This window comes from Rattus norvegicus, chromosome 1, assembly GCF_036323735.1.
Source record: "Rattus norvegicus strain BN/NHsdMcwi chromosome 1, GRCr8, whole genome shotgun sequence".
NCBI classification, from domain to species: Eukaryota; Metazoa; Chordata; class Mammalia; order Rodentia; family Muridae; genus Rattus; species Rattus norvegicus.
In genome coordinates this window covers 135255427-135282155 of record NC_086019.1, presented here as the reverse complement: position 1 = coordinate 135282155, position 26729 = coordinate 135255427, and the positions used below count along the sequence as shown (strand labels likewise).

The 26729-nt window shown below is 38.4% G+C and overlaps 1 protein-coding gene across 7 annotated transcripts in view; it reads left to right on the top strand.

The window, feature by feature from the left end:
• Mctp2 (multiple C2 and transmembrane domain containing 2) overlaps window positions 1-26729 on the top strand; it is a 232954-nt gene that overhangs the window by 130643 nt on the left and 75582 nt on the right. For 6 of the 7 annotated variants that reach the window (XR_005505581.2, NM_001191625.2, XM_017589163.3 and 3 more), the window contains 3 exons: window positions 16222-16323; window positions 17582-17656; window positions 19588-19707. Coding sequence is in view for 5 of the 7 variants with exons in the window: in NM_001191625.2 (NP_001178554.1) it covers window positions 16222-16323; window positions 17582-17656; window positions 19588-19707 (297 nt within the window). In the remaining 2 variants the exon portion in view is untranslated. Of the gene's footprint in view, window positions 1-9681; window positions 9949-16221; window positions 16324-17581; window positions 17657-19587; window positions 19708-26729 lie in introns of those variants that run through there. The other variant, XR_005505582.2, reaches the window with a different exon arrangement.

Genomic DNA, 26729 nt, shown 5'->3' with positions numbered 1-26729 from the left:
AAACAGTGACTCTAAAGCAAACAGCCCACTAGGACCACAGGGTGAGAACATCCCAGAAGATCTGTTAAACCTCCATGAAATGAATCTCCATGAGTCTCAGTGTTTATATTTTATATTTCTTAGGAAAAGGGCTGATTCCTGTTTGTTTGGTTTTTTTTTTCAAATTATGTGAAAGAATCAAGAAAAGGGAGTCAGTGCTACTTCTTATTTACTTTATAAGAGAATAAAAATGTCATTCACTGATATATTGTTGTGTCTTGATCTGGTAGCACAAGTTCAAGACCTATTTAGGATGTAGAGTCAGTCATTGCCAGTCTGGATAATAAAGGAGATATTTTTTTCTTCTTTTTTTTCTTTTTTTCGGAGCTGGGGACCGAACCCAGGGCCTTGCGCTTGCTAGGCAAGCGCTCTACCACTGAGCTAAATCCCCAACCCCAATAAAGGAGATCTTAACTTAGCACAAAAGGAAACCTAGGGCTAGAACTCAGTAGTGGAACATTTGCCTAGCCTGATAGAGGTCCTAGATTCAATGCTTCATACTACAAAGGTATCAAATTTATTTTATATTTAAGAAATTTTATAATGAGCAGCATATTAATTATTGAATGTGGGTATTTTCATGCAGTTTTCTTCTCTTACCTACGTCAAGGGCTAAAGTTCACTTACCATTTAATGGCATCTTACTTTGGGATTCTAATGGTAGGACAAAAAATCATGAGCAAAAGTAACTTGCAGGAAAGAGTTTATTGGCTTGCAGCTCCACATTGACAGTCCATCACTGAGGGATTAGCTCAAACAGGGCAGGAAGCTGGAGACAAGAACTGGAGAAGAATCCAGGGAGGAAGTACTTTCTACTGGCTTGCTCAGCCAATCCCTTAGAGCACCCAGAACTACCAGCTCAGGGATGGCACCACTGACAGAGAGGTGGGCCAGCACACATCCTTCACTAAGGAAGAAAATGCACTGCAGGGTTGCCAAGGAGTTAGCCTGGTGGAGGCATTTTATCAACTAAGATTCCCTCTTCCCAAATAACTCTAGCTCCTGTCAGGTTGACATAAAACTAGCCAGCTTAGTGAGGTAAGGCACAGTGAATTAAAAACTACCCAAGTCTAAGGTAGAGACTTTGCCTCAACTTTGCATTTTACTCAGTGGTAATGTGCTTGTGTCTGCTGCTGAAGTACATTTAAACTATTGAATAAAAGGGCTGTGCTAAACTCAACTACAGGATTTATTTTTTAATTTTGATTCCGTGTTTTTCTTTTTGAAATTAAAATGTAATTTCAACATTAACCTATCTCCCGCTGCCCTCATATGCACGGGGGCTTTTGCAACCAGGGTGAAAGTACTATCTGGAGAATGGGCAATTTAATAGTTCAAACACTGGGGCTGGAGAGATGGCTCAGTGGGGGCAAAGCACTCTCCTCTCCCAGAGATCCAGTTTTTTCCCTTGTACTCACATAGTGGTTCACAATCATCTGTTAGCCCACTCTCAGGCAATCTGATATTCTCTTCTGGTCTGTGTGAGCACCAGGTTTGAATATAATACATAGACATAATACAGGCAAATTACCATACACATAAAGTCAAGCAAAATTAAAAATTAATAAATTAAAATTATAATCATCAGTGTTGATGAATTGTTTGAGGCACATATATTCTAATATATATTCATATATTTAAAGGTGAATATTCTAATATGTATTCAATGTGTATTAGAATAAAATATTCAAAGTCAAAAAGATATCCTTGCATATGCTTATTTTCTCATCAATGAAAAGAAAATCAGTGTTTCTTTTCTAGCCCATCTCCATTATTTTGTGTCAGCCTCTGATCCACAGAAACACTTTTCATCAGCGACACCTTTCTCCACCAACGACAGTTACAGCCACACTGGGCTAGGACCAGGTAGGAGATTTTAACTATCATTACTGTTCCCCATCCTAATATCTCCAGATTTACTCTTGATGTTATAGCAGCCAGCCTGCAGGAACCCCTCCGCCTACCCTGCCTACACTCTTTGGGAACTCTGCCTGAAAATATTTTTAACATAATTATAGAAGAAAATTTCCCAATATTAAGAAGGAGATAACTTATGAAGGTACAAAGAATATACAGAATTCAAAATATACAGGACCAAAAAAGAAGTTACTCATAATACAAACTAATAATAACAATAAAATTAAGAAGATAAAAAGGATAGTAAATGATACAATGTAAAGCAGTATCATAGAAAGGTAGCTCCCTAACTAACCTGGGAGACCCTGGGAGCCAGAAGGGCCTGGACACAAAGATGGCAGCCCAGACTACTAGACCCAGCAAATGCTAGAGTTAAATCATTTCATCAATCAAATGGACCTAGCAGACATCTACAGACCATGTCACTCAAATACATACCCCCCCCACACACACACAAACTCTTTCTTCCTAGAAGCACATGGAATCACATACTAGGACACAAATTAAGTCTCAACAGATACACATCTCAAAATCTTGAAAGGACTCTTAGCCAAGCAAGAGAATGGCTTGTATAATAGAGACTTCAAGACCTTTAAGAAGGAAAATGAAAAAGACAGCAGAAGTGTGCATCCCTGCTCATAGATGGGTAGGATTAATAATCTCAAACAGCCATCCTACCAAAAGAAATCTGCAGATTCATTACAATCTCCAGCAAAATTTTAGTACAACTCTTCACAGAAGTAGAAAAGCCAATCTTCAATTTCATATAGAAAGCATGTGCATATACACACTCACACACACACACACACACACAGAGTAGCAGAATAGCTTAAATAATCCTCAATCATAAGAATATGCTGTATCATATTCTAAATTTTAAGTTGTACTTTAGAGTCATAGTAATAAAACCAGCATAGTATTGGCAAGACAAGAAATATATTGATCAGTAAAATTAAATATAAGCTCTAGACATGAGACCAGACACCTAAGGATAACTGATTTTTAAACACAAAAAGCTCCAAAATTCATACTTGAGAAAAGACAGCCATTCAAGAAATGGTTCAGTTCAAACTGAATGGCTGCATGTAGAACACTCCTCCATTGCTAGTGGGAGTGCAAACTTGTATAGCCTCTGTAAAAATCATTGATGTGGCATTTTCTCAGAAGTTAGGAATAGATCTACTTCAAGATTCAGATATAACAATCTTGGATATATCCAAAGGACTCTACATTCTACTACAGAGACACTTGCTCAACCATATTCATTGCTATTCTATTCATAATAGCCAGAAATGAAATAGCCTAGATATCCATCAACAGATGAATGGATAATGAAATGTAGTATATTTACACAGTGGGAAATTATACAGCTGTTCAGAATGAAGAATTCACAGGTAAATAGATGGAGCTAGAAAAAAAATCATGAGTGATGTAACCCAGACCTCAAAAGACAAATATGTATGCTATGTGGATCTTATCTTTTAAGCTTTCAACACGTGTGCTCGGATCTGAGTTACCACAGAGATTAGATACTTAATAAGCGACTGTAGAGAGAAGAGGATCTTCAAAGGATGGAAAAAAGAATTTATTCCTGTGGACAAGAAAGGGGAAACTAGAATAGGAAGGCTAAATAGAGGGGAGATTTAGAGATAAGGTTAAAGGAGGAGACATAGGGCAGACAACTGATACCAAATGTCCTTTGAAAAACTGTATGGAAACCTACTATTGTAGAAACTTCCTAAAATATGTAGTAATAGGAAACGAATCCAAATGAGGCTACCAAATAATAGGGGAGAGAGTGTCCCAACTAGACATCTTTTGTTACCAAATAAAATCTTCACTGTAAAGGATGGGTTACGTCTTTCTGAGTTACTGGTCAATGGGGCTGTACGGAAACCCCCAAACAACCCAAGCTCTTAGTTACTCTCCACAACCTAATGGTAATACCCTGTTGCTGAATAAAGCACTTCCTCGTGTCATTGAAAACATTAAAGCTGGTGCCTAACTAGAAGCTTCATGCCTAATGACTAGGGTTCACAGCACTAGAACATACTCTGAAAGATACTCAAAGAGAAGTTAATTATCAAGAGCACCCATATACAAATCCTGTGATCTACAACTGAAGAAAACAGGTATAGCCATCTTAATAGCTGAAAAAGAGACTTCCCACTTAATCCACAGAGTTAGGAAAGGATCCTAATTACCCATTAAAGAAAATAGCCACCAAGAGCATGTTGAAACTTTGAACAGTCATACATAAAACAGAAAGCCACACACGTCGATAAAAGAAACACTACTACAGCTAAAGTTACATATTGACTCATATTTTCTAATAATATATACTTTTATTATCATTTTCTAATATCCCCAAATGAAAATAACTCTATTGTCTCAGCTCAATGAAATGCATTTTGGAACAAACTTGCCTCACCTTATGCAAGCCCAGCCCATCAGGTCAAAGCAACCTATACCCAGAAATACCGTCTCAGATGTAGTGTTTTGGTGGGGCATACGTATGTGCTGTGAGGAGCTGTCTTCCAAACAGCTTCACTAAATTAGCTTTATGGAACAAAATTTCTTTTCTTTCCTTTCCTTTCCTTTTCTTTTCTCTTCTCTTCTCTTCTCTTCTTTTCTTTTCTTTTCTTTTCTTTATATGAGTACACTGTAGCTATCTTTAGACACACCAGAAGAGGACGTTGAATCCCATTATACATGGTTGTGAGCCACCGTGTGGTGGCTGGGAGTTGAACTCAGGACCTCTGGAAGAGCAGTCAGTGCTCTTATCCCCAATACCATACACATCTCTATTTGCATTTTCAATGAAGTTGTTTTATGTGCAGTGGGCTTGCATGAGGAAAGAGACATGGCCAATCGTAAGTTTTCATTTGTTTGTTCCTGTGTTCTAAGGTTAAGATGGAATTTTGGCCAGTAAAGTAAAATAATAGTTTATTTTTAGATCACACTAACAAGTTTAGGATCAATATAGAAGTTAGAAGTGGAATGGTGCCAGAATTTGTTTTGGGAGTATAGATTTGGTCAATAAATCAACCCATGTAGTCTTGGAGAACAGGGTAGATGAAAAGGAAAAAGGGATACATCACTTGGGCTATTATTGGATAGAAACAAGACTTAAGTCCCCATGTAGAGTGACAGAAACAATTTTTATATGGATGTATATATGAGGGAACAATGTATAGTGTTCATGTGCCCACAGGTGCCAAATGTATAGGTACTTAGAACTAATTGCAGTTGTAGGCCACCTGACTTGAATTATGGTACCCAAACTGGTCTTCTGGAAGAGCAATGCATGATCTAAACCACTGAGCTATCTCTCCAGACCCTTAAATTGTCACCTTTCAGGAAAAACGTTCAATTGTTATTAGGTATTTCTCCAAGTATACATAGTAATTTAAAAAAAAAAAAAGGTAAAATGTGGTGAAAAGCCAATTAGCTGTGTTCTGCCCTAGCATCAGGGCACAGGTATCATTTAAACCCTGTGTGTCATATATAATGGGTACTATTGGGTCAAATCTGTCTAGCTTTGGGCCAATTCCATCAGACTGAGAGGGTGAGAGCGCCTGGTAGGGCTCTCCCATTGTCCTAAATGAAAACACTGTGAGTACTAGGCTGTGTGTCACGTGCTCAGGATGCTTTATCTTGATTGCAATGAATTTTTCTATCAAATAACAAGACATTAAGTCAAAGTAAAATCTTACTTTGCCTTGAGGCATCTAAAACAGTGATGTGAAGCAGGAAAGTGTAGTGTGTGGATATACATGAGACACGTGCCATAAATGCAATACATAATGGATGCTCTAAGAGTGCAAAACCGTATGAATTACTACTCTGATTGTAGGAAACATGGCCCTGTGTGTGTGTAAGACTTCACATTTTATTTCTGAGAGGAAATATTTCTTAAAATATAAGATTAGAATAAAAATGTATGTCATCCATTCAGCTTTAAATATTTTTTTTAAAATCATGGATTAGAGCTATAACTTAGTGGGAATTTGATGTTCTGTCAACCCTGGCACTGAAAAATTAACCCAAATAAACATAAAAACTCCAAGTGTAAACAGACTGAAAGTAACAATTCTGCAAGGTCTGCTGAAAGTGAGCCCTTCACCTGATGCCTTAGAGCATACAGTTTCTGAGCATATTATAAGCATGTTATGAGATAAATTTCAGACATTCAAGGTGTAATTCTCAAATTTTAGACAATAAAAGTATCAGTGTGATATGTGTCTATCCAAGCATAAAACTGGAAAATGTTGTACTTCAATACCTGCTTAACATGGTTCAGGCTACCTCAGTAGAGTCCAAAGAGGCAGAAATTTTAGTATCACCACGGTGCTCAAATCTCCTATTTATATATTAGCAAAGAAGAAACAAAGAAATATCAAACAACCTGGCTATGAAAGAAAAATTTTGAATTAGTCAATATGTATAGCAAGACTGCAATTAGTGGGTTCTTAAAACTTCCAACAACACTACATAAAACTAAGCATGTGGCCAAAAGCATACTTGTACCTTGATCGGTTTAGTAACTAAACATAAAGTTTGGAATTCAGTTAACAACCCAATAAAAAGGAGTGAGAAAGACTAAGAAAACTAGAGAAGAATTGATAAAGGTTGAGCCAGCATAGCGCAGGGACAGAATGCTTGCCCAGCATGTGTAAAGCTGTGAGTTCTCTACCAGCACTGAGGCAGAAGGAGACAGACACATGAGAAAGAGCACTGGAAAATAGTGAGGCAGTAGATAGGATAAGTCCAAGTACTGCCCCCTAAAGTATTAGTACAATTGACAAACTACTTACAGGGATAAAGAAAAATGCAGGTAGAATGAGACACAATAAACAAGACGCGGTTATGAATACCAGCCCCAATTCTCAGTGAGAGACCAAGAGAGAAGGCCAAACTGGAGAAGCAGATGTGAGATGACCCAAGTGCTATACAGATATTTACTTTCTCCAAAGGAACTATAAGGCTGTCTCACCCTTGGAAGAAATAATATGTAAAATAAGACCAAAGAAACTTACCTTTAAAAGTATAATTAGAAGGTTTTGGATAACAGAGAGTGAATATGCCACTTAGTGAAAATGATCAGTTATGGAAAGTTTTAGAAAACTTTTCAATTGATTGTAACCTTTTTTCTATGGATTGTCTTCTCTGGCTTTCAAGAAAATACCATGTTACTTGTGTTTCAAAAATCCGAAGGAGATGAGTACTCCTAATACTATTTAAATGCACTATGAGCATAAAAGCTGAAAAATGTATTATATTATTTCTTTTAATTAGAGTAAATCATAGCAAGAAGAAATTTAAGAAATAGAAAAATGCGTGTTTCTTGTATATAAGAAGGGCTCATCACATTAGTAAAGGTATTGTATAATTGGTACCAATGATGTATTAAAAAGTGAGATGTTCCCTAGAAGCATCACTAGATGTGGAAGGGATACTTGAAAAGAGTCTACTCCTGCTCCTGGCTATGGGCACAGTAGTCCAATCATTTATCTGTCACATTAGTTGTTTATTTGGCATCGTAACCAAAATATATGCCATAGACAAAGAAAGGAAGAAACACTTATTTTTGCTGTTGGTACAGAAGTTTTAGTCCATGGTCTCATGGCCCCATGTACTCTGAAGCAAAACAGTATGATGGCAAGATGCAGGCTATTTCAAATTATATGGGAAAAACATTACATACATCTTAACTAAAAAATCATATTTTAAAAGAGGGTTATCTCATAATTTCGGATACCTGTAAACATAAATCGTGGTTGATAAATGTTAGTTGATAAGTAACAGGATAAGACGTCAGTGAGATACATATTAAGAAAGCAAGATCAACTGTATTCATTAGAAAAATAAAAACTTAAAAAACACCAAAGACTGAAACATGAAACAAATAGAAGTCTGTGTCTTAAGTCTATGTGAAGTTATTCTAGAACCTTACTGAAGGATAGACCCACTAACAAGAGATCATTTAACATTAACTAAATGTGAAGCATGGCATCACCGTGTAAAGGATAAAAGATTTGGGAAGAGACAACATCAGCTGCTTAAGGAGTTAGGGTAAAACGTTGCACTAAGCACGGCAATAATTTCAAGATAAATTAGACAGTGGACACTTAAAAGTGTGCAAGCTCTTTTTGATTCCTCCCAGTTACCATCAGGACTATCTGCTAAGACTTTATTGCTGAAGATCCTACATACTTTACTTACAGGATATATTAAGGAGGAACTGAGCTGGAAGCTTTCTACCTGCTTCCCAGCCATATGCAGCGTGCAGCCTGTTGACTAATGTCGCTATACAGCTCTGAACCCCATTGACTGTAATACCAATCTGTGAAGCAGGATGCTCCCACTGGTGCAGTAGGGGCATGGCTGTTATGGTGGTAACCAACTGTACTCTGATTTGTACTTAAGGCCCATTCCATAATTCACAGTCCCATAGCTGGGGGAATCTTCGTTCCTCATGGTGATTTCATTGCTGTTTATTAGAATTGACATGGTACTAACATGCCTTCTAAAGAAAACGGTAGTCCCAACCTTAATAAGAGAAGCTTCTCTGAATATAGAGATGATGGATGATTAATAGGGGTCTCCATGTATAGGCCCATATAGGTCGTTCATACCACCTCCATTCTGAATGACTATTGGAGAAGAGGGGGCAGAAAAAAAAGGTAAGAGTCTAAAGATGAGGAGAAGGGCCATGAAATCCTGTCTTTCTAGAAGTAACATAGACAATGTAGTCATGATCTCAGAGCAGCTGCAGTGTCTGCAAATGGCACAAGACTAGATTCTGTAAATCGTTAATTAGGGATCTGGGAGGGGCTCATGTATTCCTACCCCTTCTTGCTTAACTATGGGATATCAGTGGATTCTGAGAAGGGTATTAATTGCGTTCAGCTGTGCCTCCACTGACAAGCCCACCATGCCTCAGTGAACAATTCCAATCCTATGGTCAAACATGTGATGCTTATTAAACTGGGTGAGTCTAAAAGCCAAAAGGCATGACTGGGGAAGGGACTTAGTCCTCAGTGAACGAATGGAAAAGGAGTAGTAAGAGACAAAATTCCTAAGATCCTCAGATGTCAGTCTATGTAGCCTAAACCCCAATTGCTATGGAAAATTGGAAGGCAAAAGATGAAATGGATAGGAGACGAAACAAAACAAAGCAAAAGAAAACACCAGAATTATAGCCTATGAACACAAGTTTGCAGCCAGCCTGGATTGTCTTTAATTACCAAGTCTAAGACAAGTCAACCAGGCAGAAAAGTTAACCCAAAACAGAAACCCTGAGCACAGAAATGCCTTATCTAGTTATGGTCTTGGTGATTAAGAATGTAGTGAGCTGATAAATCAGGGACTGACCCACTGGCTTTTTTACAAGTGACTTGAATTCTTGGTCTTGGGTTACTTATTGCTGACATGAGGATAACTCTTCCATGTATCTTGAGAGGATAAGTGAACTGGCAAATGTTAAGCAATCAGCCCTTGCACACTGTGACTGGTCATTATCTTCCTTTACCTTGTGTTACAATATAAACGCTCCAATTAATTTAAGAAACAAGATCAACAAACCCGGCCAAGGATTTTCATCACCAACTGGCAAAAAGGGATGCCTTGAAATGCTGTCTGAAAGAGTTACATGGATTAAAATGGTTTAGCATGCCACATACATGTGTCTTATACATTTATCGTCTGGATATCTATTTTAAGGAAGAACCCTGGACTCACAGAGATGAAGTAATTATGTGCACTCATACAGACACAGAATATCAGAAAGGGGAACTGAGTCTAAGTTTGTCTGATTTCACAAAGTAGGCTCATTGGCTGTTTACAAGAGCACAAATGTATGAGACACCAGCTTATTTCTCTAATCTAAAATTCCCTGAGCTGGAAATTGCAGGGAAAAAGACAACCTTCTTCACTGGGAATGTAAATCTGGAAATGTGAATCACTAAAGGATTTCAGGAAACCAACCAGGTAAGGCTTCTTTAAACCTTAAAATTACCCACCCCCATGACTCAGCCATTCTATCAAGGGGATGACGTCAGACATGAATGAATGATAGAAGCAGTTATGCATCAATAACTCAACACAGCCTATAAGTGCTTAAGACTGGAGTGAATTTAAAGAACTATAACACAATTCATCGAAACTACTCAAACCAGGTTGTATCCTGTAACCCCAGATGCTCTGAGGGCTGAGGCGGGAGAATGGCAAATTCAAGCCCTCCATGGGCTACAGGATGAGCTTGAGGCCAAGGTAACCAACTTAGTAAGACCCTATTTCAAAATGTAAAGGAAAAAAAATTAGCTGGGAGATATAGCTCAATGTGAGCTGTCTGAGGCCCTGCTGTTACCAATGTATTCAAACACATATCTTTGTATCTATGTATATAATTTCTGTGCATATGAATTACATTAAAAAAGAGATATTAAACATATACCGCCTATTTAACAATTCCTATGTGACTGTTCATGTATTTCACCTCTACGATAATGTAGCTTTATCATTTACAATTTAAGAATTAAGAGACAAGAACAGAGGAGCTACATGCTGTAAACGATCCTATCCAAACTAACCTTGAAGTGAAGCTAAAATATGAACTCAGTTTATCTACCTCTAGGGTCTACCTCAGACATCGCCTATCCTATTTCCATTTTTTAATGAAAAGTTTTTATAAAAAACTATAAATAAAACTACAAGATACCAAAATTATCCAAACATATAAATATATTTGATAGTGTAAGTAAAAGGTCCAAGATAAAGCTCAGAATAGGTATTCCATTTAGAAAGGCACTGAGATGTATGGATTACACTTTTTATAAGAGACAGAAGTCATTATTTAACATTGTAAATTATAGATGTGTTTGTCCAAAAATATTGTTTTTTATGATTGTTATTTTTTTATAATCTCTCCCATAACACTTAGAATCATTTGGATAGCTTGTGTGGAAATATCTCATATTTTAGGAAGAGTGGCAATGAGAAGCCCTAAGCAAGTTCAGTTCTGGGTTTGCCTTCTGACCCCGGACTGGCTGCCTCGGAGGAGAGAAGTGAGGTGTGGTGTGAGGGCCAGGGAGGGGGTTCTGGGCTCCTTTAGCTCCCTGGTAGCTGTTCTCTCTGCTGGGCTAAGCATAGAGTCCTGAACATACTAATCCCTCATGCTATTTGTAACTCATGTCATTGAACCCACTCCTGATTCCAAGCTGCATGAAGAATGTGAAGTGCTCTCAGATAACATGTTAATTGTCCCCTCGCCAAGCCATGTGTCTCTCCTTGTCATATTGGGGAACCATTTCTCAGCTGTTGTGCCATACTGTAGTCACACATTTTTTAAAAAAATTTTTTTTTGTCACATGGATTGGAGAATAGTATTTGATACAGGAAGCTAGCCTACATTCAAATGTTCTGTCTTTTCTAGTTAGAAGGTCAAATAGTGATAGAATCAATACGATTTTTTTTACTGAGGGTTTTGATCTTAAAGGCATGTCTTTCTTCCTTAAGCTCTCCTTCATATTGACCCTGATTAACTTTGGTAATATGTTACATCAAAGAGTTTTATAGTGAATCACAATAAAGATAATTGTTGTCTGGGAAAAAATGCAACTGGGAAATTTTTTTCTTTGTCCTCCCAGCTGCAGTATATTCCATTCAGGTCATGGCTTTAAAAAATAATGCATAGAGAATTCCTTTGACTCAAAATTCTTAAATGTCAACCTTTTAAAAGTTTGTCATATTTACTGTGCTTAAAATAAGCAGAAGTAATAATTTTTATATAGAAAACGTTAGTTGAAGAATTATAGGAGTTATTAAAATACTTATTTTCTTAATATGATAATTTGTAAGTTAATTTGTTTACAGTTTCACACATATACATATATATGTATATTACACACACGCATATACACACACATGCACACACTCACATGCATGCATACACACACACACGCACACACTCACATGCATGCATACACACACACACGCACGCACACACACACACATGCACACACACCACACACACACACATGCACACACACACACACACACGCACACACACACACACACATGCATGCATACACACACACATGCACACACTCACATGCATGCATACACACACACACACACACTCACATGCATGCATACACACACACATGCACACACTCACATGCATGCATACACACACACACGCACACACACACACACACATGCACACACTCACATGCATGCATACACACACACACGCACACACACACACACACACACACACACACACAGATACTTCCAACACTTATTGCTCTTATCTCCCTGCAACCTTTTTAATCCTTCCTTCCTTCCTCTGCACAAATCTGTCTTTCACATTCATGTCTGCCCCTGTGACTGTAGCCCACCAAGATTAGCCAGTGCCATCTGTGTGATTGTCTTTGGAGCTGCTGCTTGGGGCCCTGTGGGCTCAGCAGAGGGTACACAACTAAAGGAAGTGACTTCCTCTCTCCCCAATCTGTGCAGAGCCACAGTTCAGAGGTGAAAGGAGGGGCCCCAAACGCCCTCTGTCCCTTCATGGGTAGTTATAGGCTGACTTTATAACATAAATTTTCATAGTAATTTTTTCTTTGGTCCCAAGTCTCGAATTATTACTTAGTAACAGACTTCCTGGTGCTTTTAAAATCTTTGGATAATTACCAAAGAGTTACCTTTTACCATGCTCCAGATGGATGATTTATATCTCACACAGAAGGGAAAATAATCTAAGGTATGTAGAAATGTTCATTTTGTTCTAATCATGAAAGGTACTGTTCTAACTTAAGGAGAAATTTATTCCTAATAATTGCAGAGGTATTATTTCTAAGTATAGACTGTATATTCCTAGTTAGATTATATATCTTTTATATTACCCTGTGAAGATGCCTTGAATTATGGTCTAATATTTTCTTTCTTACCTACGAAGTTGAGTATAAAGATTATATAATTAACCTGTTTCAAGCTTTTACCTTACAGAAGTTTAATATATTAGCTGTAAGTTTTTTATCTGAGAATCTTAGTTTGATGGAAATGTTAGTCTTAGCAGACATAAGTGCAGAAGACGCTCAAAATCAACATGGGGACCTATTTCCTTTTGTTGTGAATAAAAATGATTGTTTCTTCTGGATGAGCTGCCAGTGGTTTCCAAACCTTAGCTTAGGCTTCAGCTATCTTAATACTAGAGGTAAGAATTCACATAGATTCTCATCTCTGAATGGTCTTTTGGCTGTATTTTAATTTTCCAACGGTATGAAATTATTAAATTTTAGTATTAAAAATAACCTTCAGAATTCTCACTATAAATCCTGGGTATGACCTGAATATGAAATGGGCCATGTTTAGCATTCATAGAATGCTATCATGTGGGAGTTGGGCAGATGCCCTTAGCATGTCAGACCAACTCTTCATCCTGTATTCAAGTGTTGACAGTACCGTTACACAATAAAACTGGTAAATATTTTCCAGAACATTCTCTTCTATTTTAGTCTCAATATTTGCAGTGATGGCACGTGTATAAAAGCATCATGGTTGGTTTTCATTTTGAATATTATATAGCCATAAAGAGTGGCATATGTAAAATAATGTCATGAAATTACACTGATAGCTACAAAATAAGCTTATAGACTTTATGTAGTTTTGACATTTTTTATTGTCCTTAATCTTTTTTTCTAGTCCAGTCATTATCCCTCTCCAGATCCACCCTCTGACAGTTCCTCATCCAATTCCTTGTCCCCCAGTCTCCAAGAGGATGTCCTCCCAACCCTACCCCACCCTACCTCACCCTGCCAGGCCTCCCCACACCCTGGAACCTCAAGTCTCTCAAGGGTTAGTTGCGTCTTCCCTCACTGAGGTCAGACCAGGCAGTCCTCTGCTGTATACGCGTCAGGGACTCCAACCAGCTAGTGTATGCTGCTTGGTTGGTGACTCAGTGTCTGCAAGATCTTGGGGAGCCAGGTTGAGATTGCTGGTCTTCCTATGGGGTCACCCTCCTGCAAAACTTCTTCCATCCTTTCCCTAATTCAACCACAGGGGTCCCCAACTTCAGTCCATTGGTTGGGTGAAAGTATCCACCCCTGCCTTGGTCAGCTGCTTTTCGGGCCTCAAAATTTAGGTACTTTTTTAAGTCTACTTTTATGAATATAAAGCTTCAGCTTAAAAACAGTGAGTTAGATGTTTGCTAAATTCCTATTTAATTCCTGATCCCGGGAAGGGATTGTGATATTTATATATGTCCAAAAGGAAAAAAGCTTTTAGTTTTTTAATTTTCAAATATTTAATATTTGTGTATTCTAACTTAATTTTCTATTAAAGTAGCAAATGTTACATTGTATCTCTGTTTTTGATGATCTCTTTAATGTTCCTACTTGGATTCTGAATTTTGCTGACACAATGGTAGGGACATTGAGTAACAGGAAATGGTCATTTACCAAATTTAAAAAAAAAAAACTCCTACGAAATATGGACACTTCGTGTTCTTTTATTGACCTTCCCTCGCCCTTAAGAAATCATGGAAATTTTAAGATAACGTTACAAGAACTAAGGACAGAAACAAATCGAAGTTGGAAGCACTTCAGCTTGGCAAATTGACTTGCTGTTTTTGTATTTATGTCTTTCAACTTTAACACCCACAATTTATTAAGTGAGACTCTATGCCAGAGCGGAAGCCGAGGATCCTGTTTGGACACCGTTGAGGAAGGAAGCCGGGACTTTATGGGGCACCCCCTTCCTCTCAGCCACTGACCAGGAAAGCCATCTTTCCGTATGAAAGCTATTCAATCTGAGAGGTGGGGTGCTTTGGGAAGGAAGATGACCTCTCCCTTGTAAAGTGGAATTGCTGTTTCCCCACTGTGACTTACTCAACGCATTTCCACCAGTGTTTATAAGAACACTTGTGTGGAGGATTGTGGTGACAGCAATAGTCATTTAAAATATGGCTCAGATTCCTGGCCTTCCACTTTCCCAGGTTATTTGAATTATTAAGCATTACAGTCACAAATACAATGTTTGATAAGCTCAGGTGGTGCTGAGGCTCTTTTAGAGTATGTTTCCTATGCCACACGTTTCACCAGCATACCCACCGCTATGGCTCTGTACAAAAAGCATGGCTGCCCTCTATCTGAAGACAGAACAAGGAGTTCTTTGCTTAGCATGCTTTCAAGGGAGCCAACAGATTCCTGAACTGCCATGGGAAGGGTTTGCTTAGATATCAAACATTCTGAGAATGGCAGGCAGCAAGCATAGTGCACGGAAGTGTTATGACGTGCAGGACGGAAGTCAGAGGGACTTGGTGCTGTCAAAGTTGGGTAGGCATGTTGTGTTTCTTGAATGATTTGGGACCTTGACCTTAACTTCAGCTAAGCTTTGATTTAATTAATTTGCATTGTTTTGGGGCCAGAGAACCACCAATAGCTTCATAATAGAAATTAGTTCCTTTTGTCATTTCCTCATGATTCTTCAGCCTTCTTTGGCAATGATTTTATAATTAAAGTAAGACAGTAAAGAAAAGAGAGTTCTCTGTTTTCTTCCCATGTGTATGTTGCATTTGCCAGCACCAGAACATCACCAACAGTAGTATGTTATGAATAAGTAAACTCGGGTCCTCATTTGGATTTTACCTGGATTTTATTTATTTATTCTTCATTAATCTATTTTTTCTGCTTCCAGGAACTAGTACATGGTACTACATACATTTAACTATTCTAGAGCCCCAGTCTTTTCTGATTCATTTCAGTTTTCCACTCTGTCATTATTTTCCCCATGACTTGACAACTTTTAGGATTATTGGCCAGAAATTTTGGAAAGTTCCTCATATTTGAGTATGTGGAAAAGTATAGTCTCCACAATCAGGGGTGGTTTCCTGTTATGATGTCATAATCTGTACCAATAGGTTTCTGTCAACATACCACTTTTTGCTGGTGATTGTTACTTTACCTTCCTCTTAATTATCATGTCTCTTTAAATTAAAAGTTGATCAATCTTGCAGTCAGTACCTGCCTGATATTTACTTCATGTGTAATCATATGATGGTTAAAAAATGAGACCAGTGTAAAAAACTGTAAATAAATTACCAAATCGTGTTGGTAGCTACACAATGAATTGTAAAATACATATTTGCAGAGGCAAAAAAAAAAATGAATACCTTTACAACTTTGTCAAAGTTAGTTTGGGTTTTGCCACTTAAGACACACAGATTACAGCACTAATATTTACTTTGCCTTTTATTCCTAACAGATTAGAGATGGACAACCTAATTGCTACGTGTTAAAGAATAAAGATTTAGAGCAAGCATTCAAGGGGCTCATTTACTTAGAGTTGGACCTCATCTATAATCCGGTAAGCGCCCTCAGGATGTGCCTCCCAGCTTTTCAGTCCCTGAGACACTTGGTGCTTGGCCTGTGCAGACTCAGGTACTGTTAACGATTTCAGAGCTGAACCTAGAGAAAAGGTGCGGTTGTGTTTGAACCTCTGTCACAAACTCCATGCTGAAGGGTTCAGGTTTCAAACAGTTGAGCCAGCAGAATTGATGAGACTTAAATTCTCAGTAGTCTAAATGTCAAGGGAATAATTAAAAATAAAGAAAAAGTAGTCTTGACATATCTATAGGAACATTATATACTTTGTGTATCTATATGTCATCTACAGACTGCATAGAGAGATGATACATTATACAAAAATAGATTCCGCTCTAGAAACATAAAGTTTATCACATATAATCCACAGAGATTATATAGTGTATTTGTTTACTCTATGCTGTGCAAGCTGTGCAACCTCTAAAACAATGTCTAGCATAGCTTTCTCTCTCTGTCTCTGTATTCTTAAATTGTCAGCTATGCTGAAATTGGGTTAGCCATCAGTATGAGTGTGTTCTTCCCAGTTTCTTTCTGTTCTGCTCAAGTGGGCCATCTGTACAGTTTGCAGGAGAGGTGACCTCTGCCAATCTACTGCTTTTCTCTGGGACGCACTTGCTTATAGATTATATGGAGATTACGCTATTCAGCCAAGACAGGAGCGAGGTCTTGGGTGGACAATGTGTTTGTTCACAGACACACTGGAAGTCGATTTGGGTTTCATTTTTTAAAGGTTTCCCTTACCCCGCTGGTTTGAACAAGTCAGTATATTCCCTGGGGTCTTAGTTTTCCCCTTCTAAACGAGCTACCAGGGCCCATTTGCTTGCTTTCTCAGGTCACTGGAGGTAATGGAATTGTCTGTGAAATGCTGTTTTTATGGACTGAGAACTGCACTTCCTCTTTGAGGTACAATTGCCGAAAGTTTAACTCGAAACTGAGAGGAGAAATTTTTCATCATTTAGATTAGCATGAAAATGTAGGAAGCTCAATGTTGGTCCTGGTTTGAAATACTTCTGTAGATTTAGCCAAGTGGTGACAAGGCCATCCATGGTCCAGCCTGGCTTACCAGGGACAGCATGGCATTGAGACTCAGAAAAATGCCCAAGAATGACTGGGCCCAGCACTTTCTGGCCCATGACCATGACTGGTGGGTTTTAAGGTCTCATTTTCTGTGTTCTCTCAGCTACTCAGAGAGAGAAGGAAGCCTGTGAGTGCTGCCCTTGTAACAACCATGTGTTTTCCAGGTCAAAGCAAGTATCAGGACCTTCAGTCCAAGAGAAAAACGGTTTGTGGAAGACAGCCGCAAGCTGTCCAAAAAGGTAGGTGGCAGCCACCAACTGGACTTTGGGTACCTCCAGCAGCCATTGTCTAAGTACTTCTCAGTCATGACTGGCTTCTTCTTCATTCGTCATTTCCTCTCCCACTCCTTTCTCATCTGGACTGTTGATCCTTTCTCTTCTTTCTCTTGTCTTCTCCCTCAAAATGAGCCAGGTCAAGGAGGAGTGGTTTAAACCACACTCTTTGGGAGGAAAGAGGGAGTGTGAGAGCTCTGTAGTGTGCAGAGCAGTTCTTTAAAAGAGACAGCCTCAATTTCTTTGTTCCTTTCACTGGTGGCACTTTTTTTTTTACTCCCCTTCACAGCTGAGGGCAAATGCTCTCTGCTTGTTCACTGGATGAAGGAATTTCCCAGGAGTCTGAGGAAGCTTCTAGCCTCAGGGTGGAGTTTACTCCCCGAGTTTAACTTTAGGGTGTATTTGAATTTTACACCATATGAAATTAGTTCTCTCTCTTTCTGCTCATTGTCTGGAATTTTTCTCTTAAGTTTAACAAAAAAGTAAAGATGCAGGACTAGGGGGAGGATCTTCATATTAGAACTGAGGAAAAAAAAAAAAAACCCAACAACAATAAACCAAAAAGCTGATGATCTCCGCATTTCTTTCTTCTAAGCCCCTCCCTGTCCTCTCTAGATACAGGCCAGGATTTCAGCCAGTACCCATTGTTCCTCAGTTGTGTAACAAAGAACAAAGTGTCCCCCCTTTAAAAGTGTTTATTACTTCCACAGCTTCCTCTGGGGTGAGCATCTGTGCATGACAGAAAGCAGTTAGATATACAGCCATCTTCTCTTCCTTTTGTTTCCCATGAACTTTAGGGCACCTTGCTGGGGAAGGGATTTAGCAATCTTTTGGAAGAAAATATCCAAATGTTTTAATTTTGGTACCATACACATTTGAGTGCAATAGTTACTGGGTGTAATCTGAGTCTATGGCTTCATTTTTATTATTATTGTTGTTGTTGTCTTTTGCTCTGTTTACTTGAAAGTTAAAACCTAAGTGGAGGTAGTCAGGGTGACAGCTTTGCAAGCAAATCAAAATACTGTGCCTCCCACTGGGAGAAAAGACATTTCCTTTGCAAAACAATGTAACCGCTGGGGTGGCTTTGGCACTGAGAATAGAGGGGAGACCTGGGGCTAAATTCCCTGGGTGTGTCAGGACCCTCCTCCAGTGCTGCACAACACTGGGTCACCTTGGGTTACAGAGTTGAATTTTTTACTTATGCAAGAAATATTTAAAACCACCTATTGTTAGACAGCTAGGCAGTTCTCTGAAGACATGAATTCTCAGAACCACCTGTAAGATTAAAGACAATGCCAATCCTACTTTGGGAGAAAGGTTGAAAACTGTGTGTTGAAGAAGGTAGAGCTGGGAAGTGAGGTCCGGATTCCATTTCTACACCTTTTGCACTAACAAAGCAATAGTCCGAGGTCTGTCCTATTGGTGTCCTATCCATTTGCATCCATACTAAATAACTCCACACACAATCCGATTCTGTCTTGGTTTACTCTTTCTTACTCTGTCTCTATACCTCTCTCCTTCATCTTCTCCCTCCCCTCTTCCCTCTTCCTCTCCCTCCCCCCTTGCCATAGCATATGCCCACACATACATGAATGTGCTCTCCCTTGCATGTGCATGCACACAGCATTTACATGTACCAAACACCAGGTTGCTGCAGCTCTTGTCCGACAGCTCAGTTCTGTACCGAATATTATTAAAGCAAGTGTTTTTCCCCCCTTTACAAAAAGAGCCATAACACAGATTGGATGTGCTTGTCGCCTATGGATGACAATAGGACTTTATATTTTTTTTAATTGGTACTGTACATGATACAGTTTAAATAGCTACGGCAGCTGATCTAAGGGACTATGCAGCGCATGTAAATCTAACTGTCTGTTTTCCATCTTTTAAAAAACCAGATATTATCGAGAGATGTAGACCGTGTAAAAAGACTCACTATGGCCATATGGAACACAATACAGTTCTTCAAAAGCTGCTTCCAATGGGAGTCTACATTAAGGAGTACAGTAGCATTTGTGGTAAGGTGGTTTTTTGTTTTTTGTTTTTTTTTAATGCTAATATTATTTTCTGTTTATTTGTATGCATTCATCTCTCTAAAATATAACCTATGAGATTAGCCCTTCTAAAACTGTACCTGAGTAAAAGTTACCCATAAAAATCCTTTTAAATTATTTAAAAACTATCCATATATCATTTCTTTACCTGGTCAGTAACATTTTTTAAAATGGCAGCTGGAAAGAATATGATAAAATTACAACTAAATGGTTCTGTTTTAGTTTTTTAGTAAATCATTTAAAAATTCAATATTGAAAAATGTATATACAGATCAAGCTTTAGATGCAATAGATCATGGCAAATTAAAATGGGACTCGTCGCCGTAATTGGGAAACACTCATATACACAAGACACATGAATTTTCTCAAAACATTGTATCATTCTCATGATCATAACATGATAGTGTCAAAGGGCTGCACGAGACGGTAACAGCTCCTGAGTCTGTCGCGGAGAGTCCATGAGTCTTTGTAGAACATCCTCATTGGCACCATAACATTGCTCGGTAACTCTGTCACATTCTCTCTCTTTGTAAAGGACTAGACCTTAAAAGATTGGTCCTTAAGGAGATCGATAATGTCAGCTATGGGGGAAAGATTAAGATTCCCAGTTCTTTTTATGTATTTTGTACCTGGTATTAATGGTGAACGTCTATACAGTTTCTATACAGTTACATAAGAGATCACATAGTAGTTCTAACTACTATGATTCATGGCAAGACAGAATTCTCCTGTCTCATGTTGACAGTGCATCCTCAATATTTTCTTTTGTCTTGTACTGCATGTCAACCTTAATTTGTGTGATGTGTATATTATATAAACATATATGTGAAATAAAACTGGGAGAGAAATAAAATATAAACACAACTGTCTCATATATGTAATATCTTGCATTCATATATAAATACATGTTTATATTTATTTATGAATACAAGATTTTAGTTCTTTATTGTGACCTCAAAGTTTTCCCATTCTTGATAGAACCAATATGTCACCACCATGAGAGACTTTTCTTTGACAGTGGGTACCATTTTGATTGGATTATTTTCATTTTGCATCACTTCAGGACATCTATCTCTTTGTCATTGTCCTGGCATTTATTTAGCCATGTCCCTGTATTACACCCTACTCAGATGGCGGGTTCATATATTAGGTTCCTCTTCCACCTCCCCAGATCCACTTCCTACCCAGATTCCCTTTCAAAACTTTCCATGAACTGTTGTGTACAATTCTGGCCCTCAGAGGAAAGTGAACACAGTTGGTGTCTGCTTCCAGCCGGCGCTTTGGCCAGCCACGTGTGGAGTCGAGGATTTCCCCCCTTTTTTTCAATTGAGTCCTGGCTCTGAGACTTTAGAAAAACAGATCTGTTGCCCTGGATTCAGTAAAGGGATGACAGAAATGATTAATGGGCTGCCGGTCTGATCTGAAGAAAGATTAAAACAAATGAAGGGAAACAGGTTGTCCGGTAAAGAGTACTTCTGGACAGGAAGGGAGCCTTGACAGGGTGCTTCTCCTCCACTGCCTCTGCCTTGGATGAGTCCTCTCTGCTGGGCAGTGCCTCAGAGAAGAGCCTTCACTAGGTTCTTAGAAACTGTGACAATTTTCCTTGCTAGCAAGGGCCCCTGGTCAGATGAACAGCAGTACCGTCTTCTGATTTATTATAGCCTAATGTACAAGCATACCTGGTCTTATGAGACTGTGAGAAACTCAAGCATTTGCATGAAGGGCATATCTACTTCAATCCAACACTGAAAAAGATTGGATTTAGTCACAAACACTGTAGAGAAAACTTGTTGTACCTATGTACTCAAACATCACAGATTCAACCAACCACAAGTAAATGTTCTTAAAAATTGCCTTTGCACTAAACAAGTACAGACATTTCTCTTATCTTTACTTCTTATATAAAACAGTATCACAGGTTTCCACATTTTATTTTCATTTTATTTTATATTATAAGCAATTTAGAAATATTTTAGAAGATCTGTATATGTTGCTGTCCAGATGATGGCAGTGGATATAAAGTTCTTGAGTATCTGTGGGGGCTCAGTATCTATGGGGGTATCATATATGTAATGAGGGGTTACTGTATACACAAAGTGTATCACTTGTCTTGAATGTACTGCACTGAAATGCATTTAGACACATTTTGCTTTTAATTTGAAACTCCAAGTGCAAAAGTTTATATCATTTATATAGTGCCTAGCCATGGTGGGTCTCAGAGACACCAAGACACTGCAAGGAAGATAGTTTCTGCTCCAAAGCTGATGAAATATGATTTTATGAAACCCTTTATGGTACTATATAGTTTCATTAGAATTATTCCTGTAGTGTTTCGGCTCTTTAAAACACAGGACCATATTGTAATGTACTTAGAGAAGAGAACAATGGGTGCGCACGCGTGTGCACGCACACACACACTCACTCACACACATGGTAGTGTGAGTGTGCATGTACTCATTCACCCCTCTTCTGTTTTTCTTGTTTAAATTACACTATGAGGAATTCAGCTCTTTTCGAGGGGGAATGTTTTGTTTACAGAGTAGTCTACGCGCTTGTTGGTTACCCATAGAATACTATTGGAACTACACACACAGGGACTCCCACTGGGTATACCCCCCGGCCCCAGTGTGTGGAACTCTGTCATAGATTATCTATCGGCAGAAAGTTTGCTCCTCAACTAAGTAGAGCCAGAATGATACACTGTGGATGAGCGAGGGAAGCTCAGCAGCATCCTTTCGGTCAGGCTTCCTCACAAGGACAGAACGGCTTTGTGGGTGTCTGGAGCACCGGTTTAATCTGAGAACTGATTCTGCAACTGATTCTGCTTGAAAAGCCTACTGGAAACAAGGATAAAAGATAGTTTTGGGCTCCTAGAGGGATGAAAAGAGCAATGTTGGCCAGCTTATCCCTGATAGGACTTCCTCTGTGCCGGCAAGCAGAAGAAGTAATGCCAGCACACTACCTGTTAAGGGGAGAAAGAAAAATACTTTTATCCTCTGCTCAGGAAATGGTCATATTCTCTCCTGTTCTTTGAGATGAGACAAAGCCTGTATGTTGTAGAATTATGTTTAGTATAGGCTGGCTATTAATGTTAAAACCTCGGGGAAGCAAGTCATACATTTTCCTGGGATTCCTGTGAGTAGTCTGCATAACTCATCCCCTGTCAGAAGCTTCAGTTTACGATTAAACCAGTTTTTAAAGATCTAATTGCAGGGAGTCTGGTTAGAGGTAAATAGGCAGACATGGAAAAATTACCAAGATAGATTATGTAAGCATAAGGCTGGTGTACTGTAGGGCTTATCCTTTGATTCTGGGTGGGAGGCTGCATCCCCGATGCGAAGGGATGAGTGCCAGGCTGAGTAATTTCCTGGTACCTGCTACGTTAAAATTGCTGTGTATTGTTGAACTTGTTTTTGTGAAAATTTAAATCAAAGAAGTGGCCTTCAGTTTGAGAGAGGTGGGATATGAAGAAGAGTTGGAAGGAAGGGATATGAGGAAGAAGGGTTTCAGAGAAGAAACGGGATGGGGAAAGGGAAGTGACGTCACTGTATTTTAATTTAAAGTATATTTGGCACAGAATTTTCATTAAAATACAATATCAAGAACAAACAAAATGCAATAAAATATATTTTGTAAATGTTAAGTTTTCATTTTATGGAGAATGGTCAAAACAGTCCACATCATGTTTCTTGCCTCGGTGTGTTTTGTTAGGCGGAATATTTCAAAGAAAGCTCTCATTCTGCCTTTAGAGACTTTTTTTCCTCTTTATTCAAGTTTGCTAAATGTTTTGGTTCATTGTTCTCTCCAAGCCTTAAATTTATTATTCATGCTACATTAACTATACAGTTTCCCTCTTGAGCAAGTCGTATTCTTGACTTTCTCAGTCAGAAGCCATTATAAGGTACTAAGTTATTGACAGAGAACAAATGGACCAGACGTATGAAATAGGACTAAGTACATCTGTCCACATGCTGCTCTCTGAATAGATTTATAAATATGACATTTATCTATGTGTGCATGGTTTTATCTACACCAATCTTGGACTCTGGGGATACTAAGAGCCCCGGTTACTGCTTTCCTCATTGGGTGTAGTAAGGCCCAGCATTGTTCAAATGTTAGCTCAGTGAGTACTTATAAAAACCTGCAGATGCAGATGCAAAGCTGTGCCCTCTCTTTCACAAGGAAAAAACGTGAGCCTATGAAGTAGAATGTTGACATGTGTGTGCTTTGAGGAGGTGAAAACGGGGTTGAAACTCAGCTCAGCTGGGTTTAGAAGGGACCTGCTTCATCCCAAGGCTCAATGCAGCTTACCACTGGTGCTCATGATTGAACGCCACTGTGATTTATACTCTTACTCTAGGAGCAAGCTTACTGATTATTTCAGAAACCCATTGACATTGTATGCATGGTGGAGACACTTCTTCCAAGGTGCTGAGAAAGATACTTACCTGCGTGGGTTGGTTCTCTATCAGCCATTTTGTGCAGACTGATGAGGCTAAAATTAAATAAGATAAAATGTGCATGAGATAAAATTAAATAATATAAAAAATACCATTGGGAAACAGTTCCAACCTTAGGGATTATGTGACCTGTTTCGACTTGGGAACCCATGTTCATGATATAAAGGACTAGTTCTATATTAATCCCTAGTCGGAATGTTATTTCTCCTACACTGGGAGGATAATCTTAGATGATTCATAAGTATTTTCAGAGATACCATGATCTGATCATGGGTAAAACTAATGGACCATGAAGGAAACTTGTACCTTTCAAGTTTTCTTTAAAGTTTCAAGACATTTAGGAAGGGTGTAGAATAAGTGATGCCCACCTTCAGATTATATCTTTATACAACCAGAAACTAAGCAGGCGTTTCTGGTGATGACTCCCACCCATAATGTCTCTGGTGGCACGTCATTTGATAATGGATTAACTCAAAAAAACTAGTTCTTGCATTGTGATATTATGTAGAATACTGTAGAATCAATTTTACATATGGGATTTTGCTTTTTTGCTGTATAGATTTATACATTATCTCAGGACTGTTAAAAATGTTGAGTTTTGTTATCACATAAATACATTTTTCATGTGATGAAATAGTATTTTCTAAGAGATAGTCTAGTCACAGGGCTACTTTAAGTAACAAAGATCTCATGGTGCTTTTAAAAGTAGGGTTGCCTTTCTGGCATTTTGTCTTTCCAACAATCTTACAGAAAGACACCTACTGTATTGAGAGAGCCTAGCATGCCTGGGCATTGATGGATTCCTAGTTTTATTAAATTTTTTCTTTAGACATTTGCTGTTAAAAAGCAATCTAAATCTACCATATATCAATGGACATCTTCATAAAGCTATGACTTCAACATCTGTGACTTTTTCTTCCAAACTTTTGAGTATAAGAAAATGAAGAATTTTTCTTATGTTGACAGGGCTTGTAATATGATATATAATTTAAGTGATCAATCAAGACCTCAAATAAGGTTCAACATACAACTCTCCATTTCTTAGTCCTAGGCAGTATTTAACATTTATAGAATCCTTTGCAATTTGAGGTCCTAGCATATTAGGAAATATAAACTAATTTTACTTGGAACTTAAATGCGATAGTAATAATGGAGCTAGCCATTCCAACATAAAATAGTGTAACATACACTCACATGCACGCACATGCGTGCGTGCACACACACACAGAACAGAGCAGTGGGCTCTTAGCAAGTGAATAGTTTATTTTGTTGAGCAGTTGAGGGGATGACTACTAGTTGTTTTCCTTACTACCATAATGAAACATCCCAACAGAAACAATGTAAAGGGAAAGAGGTTTACCTTGGCTCGGAGTGGAAGGGTACTCCTGTCCATCATACTGAGGAATTCATGGTGCCAAGAGCTTAAAGAGGCAGCTGATCACATGACCTCTGCATCTGGCTGACAGGAACCAGAGAGGGATGGATGCTGGCATTCAGCTCACTGCTTCCGTTTTGTTCAGACAAAGATGACATATAGCCCATGGAATGGTGCTGTCCATAGTCATGGCGGTGGGTCTTCTCAGTGAGCTCACTTTGCAATCCCCCCCCCCACACACTTCCACCAGAAATGCCCACAGATTCGTCTCCATGGCTGTTTAGAGCCTGTTAAGTTAGCAATCATTATGAACTATCGCAGTGACCATGATTCTTCTGGGCAATGAGATATATTGTGATTTGGATAGTAGGTACAGTTCCAACATTGCTTTTGACATTGGGCTCCTTACATGGTGCCATTCAGATGGCTTTTTGACAATTTGGATATGAGTTTACAGTATCTGAAACATTTAGCTCTTTTTCTAAGCAAATCACTAGCTTACTTGTAACCAGCTTTACTCTTTGGGTGGCAGTCTCCGTACCTACTGGAAGCCATGACTATGCCCTTTGACTTTAAAGATGAATAATATTATTATAAGTGGAAATAAAAATAAATGGAAGGCTTTAAGGAATTTTAAATGTATAAACACATATAACATGTATCTGTATGATATGAAGTTCATAATTTTTTGTATATCATTTGTTTTAATACTTATACAATGACTTCTCACATCTTTAGCATGCAAAACTACCTAGCATGCTTCCAAAAACATTTTAAAGATTTTTTTCTCTAACAATTTTCAAAAGAAGAACAATTCATCATTGCACATCGTGATTATAATTTTTACAACATAATTGCACCTTCTATTGACAACTTCTCAGGCATTAACTAATTATGCCATTTAATAAAATTATAGTAATTGCATTTAAAAGATTATCCATGGAAGATGTAAAAGGACACTATTAGCTATTTTAGCATATTTTCATGTTTATGTTTTCAAACTTATAATTGAATTGTGCTACCAGACAGAACCACAGAACAAGTGATCTGAACTCACTTGGTAATTTAGAGCATGCTAATTTTGACTCACAAGCACCAGGTCTTTATTATTCTAACCCTAGAGCGGTACACACTACCGTGTCACACAGCCA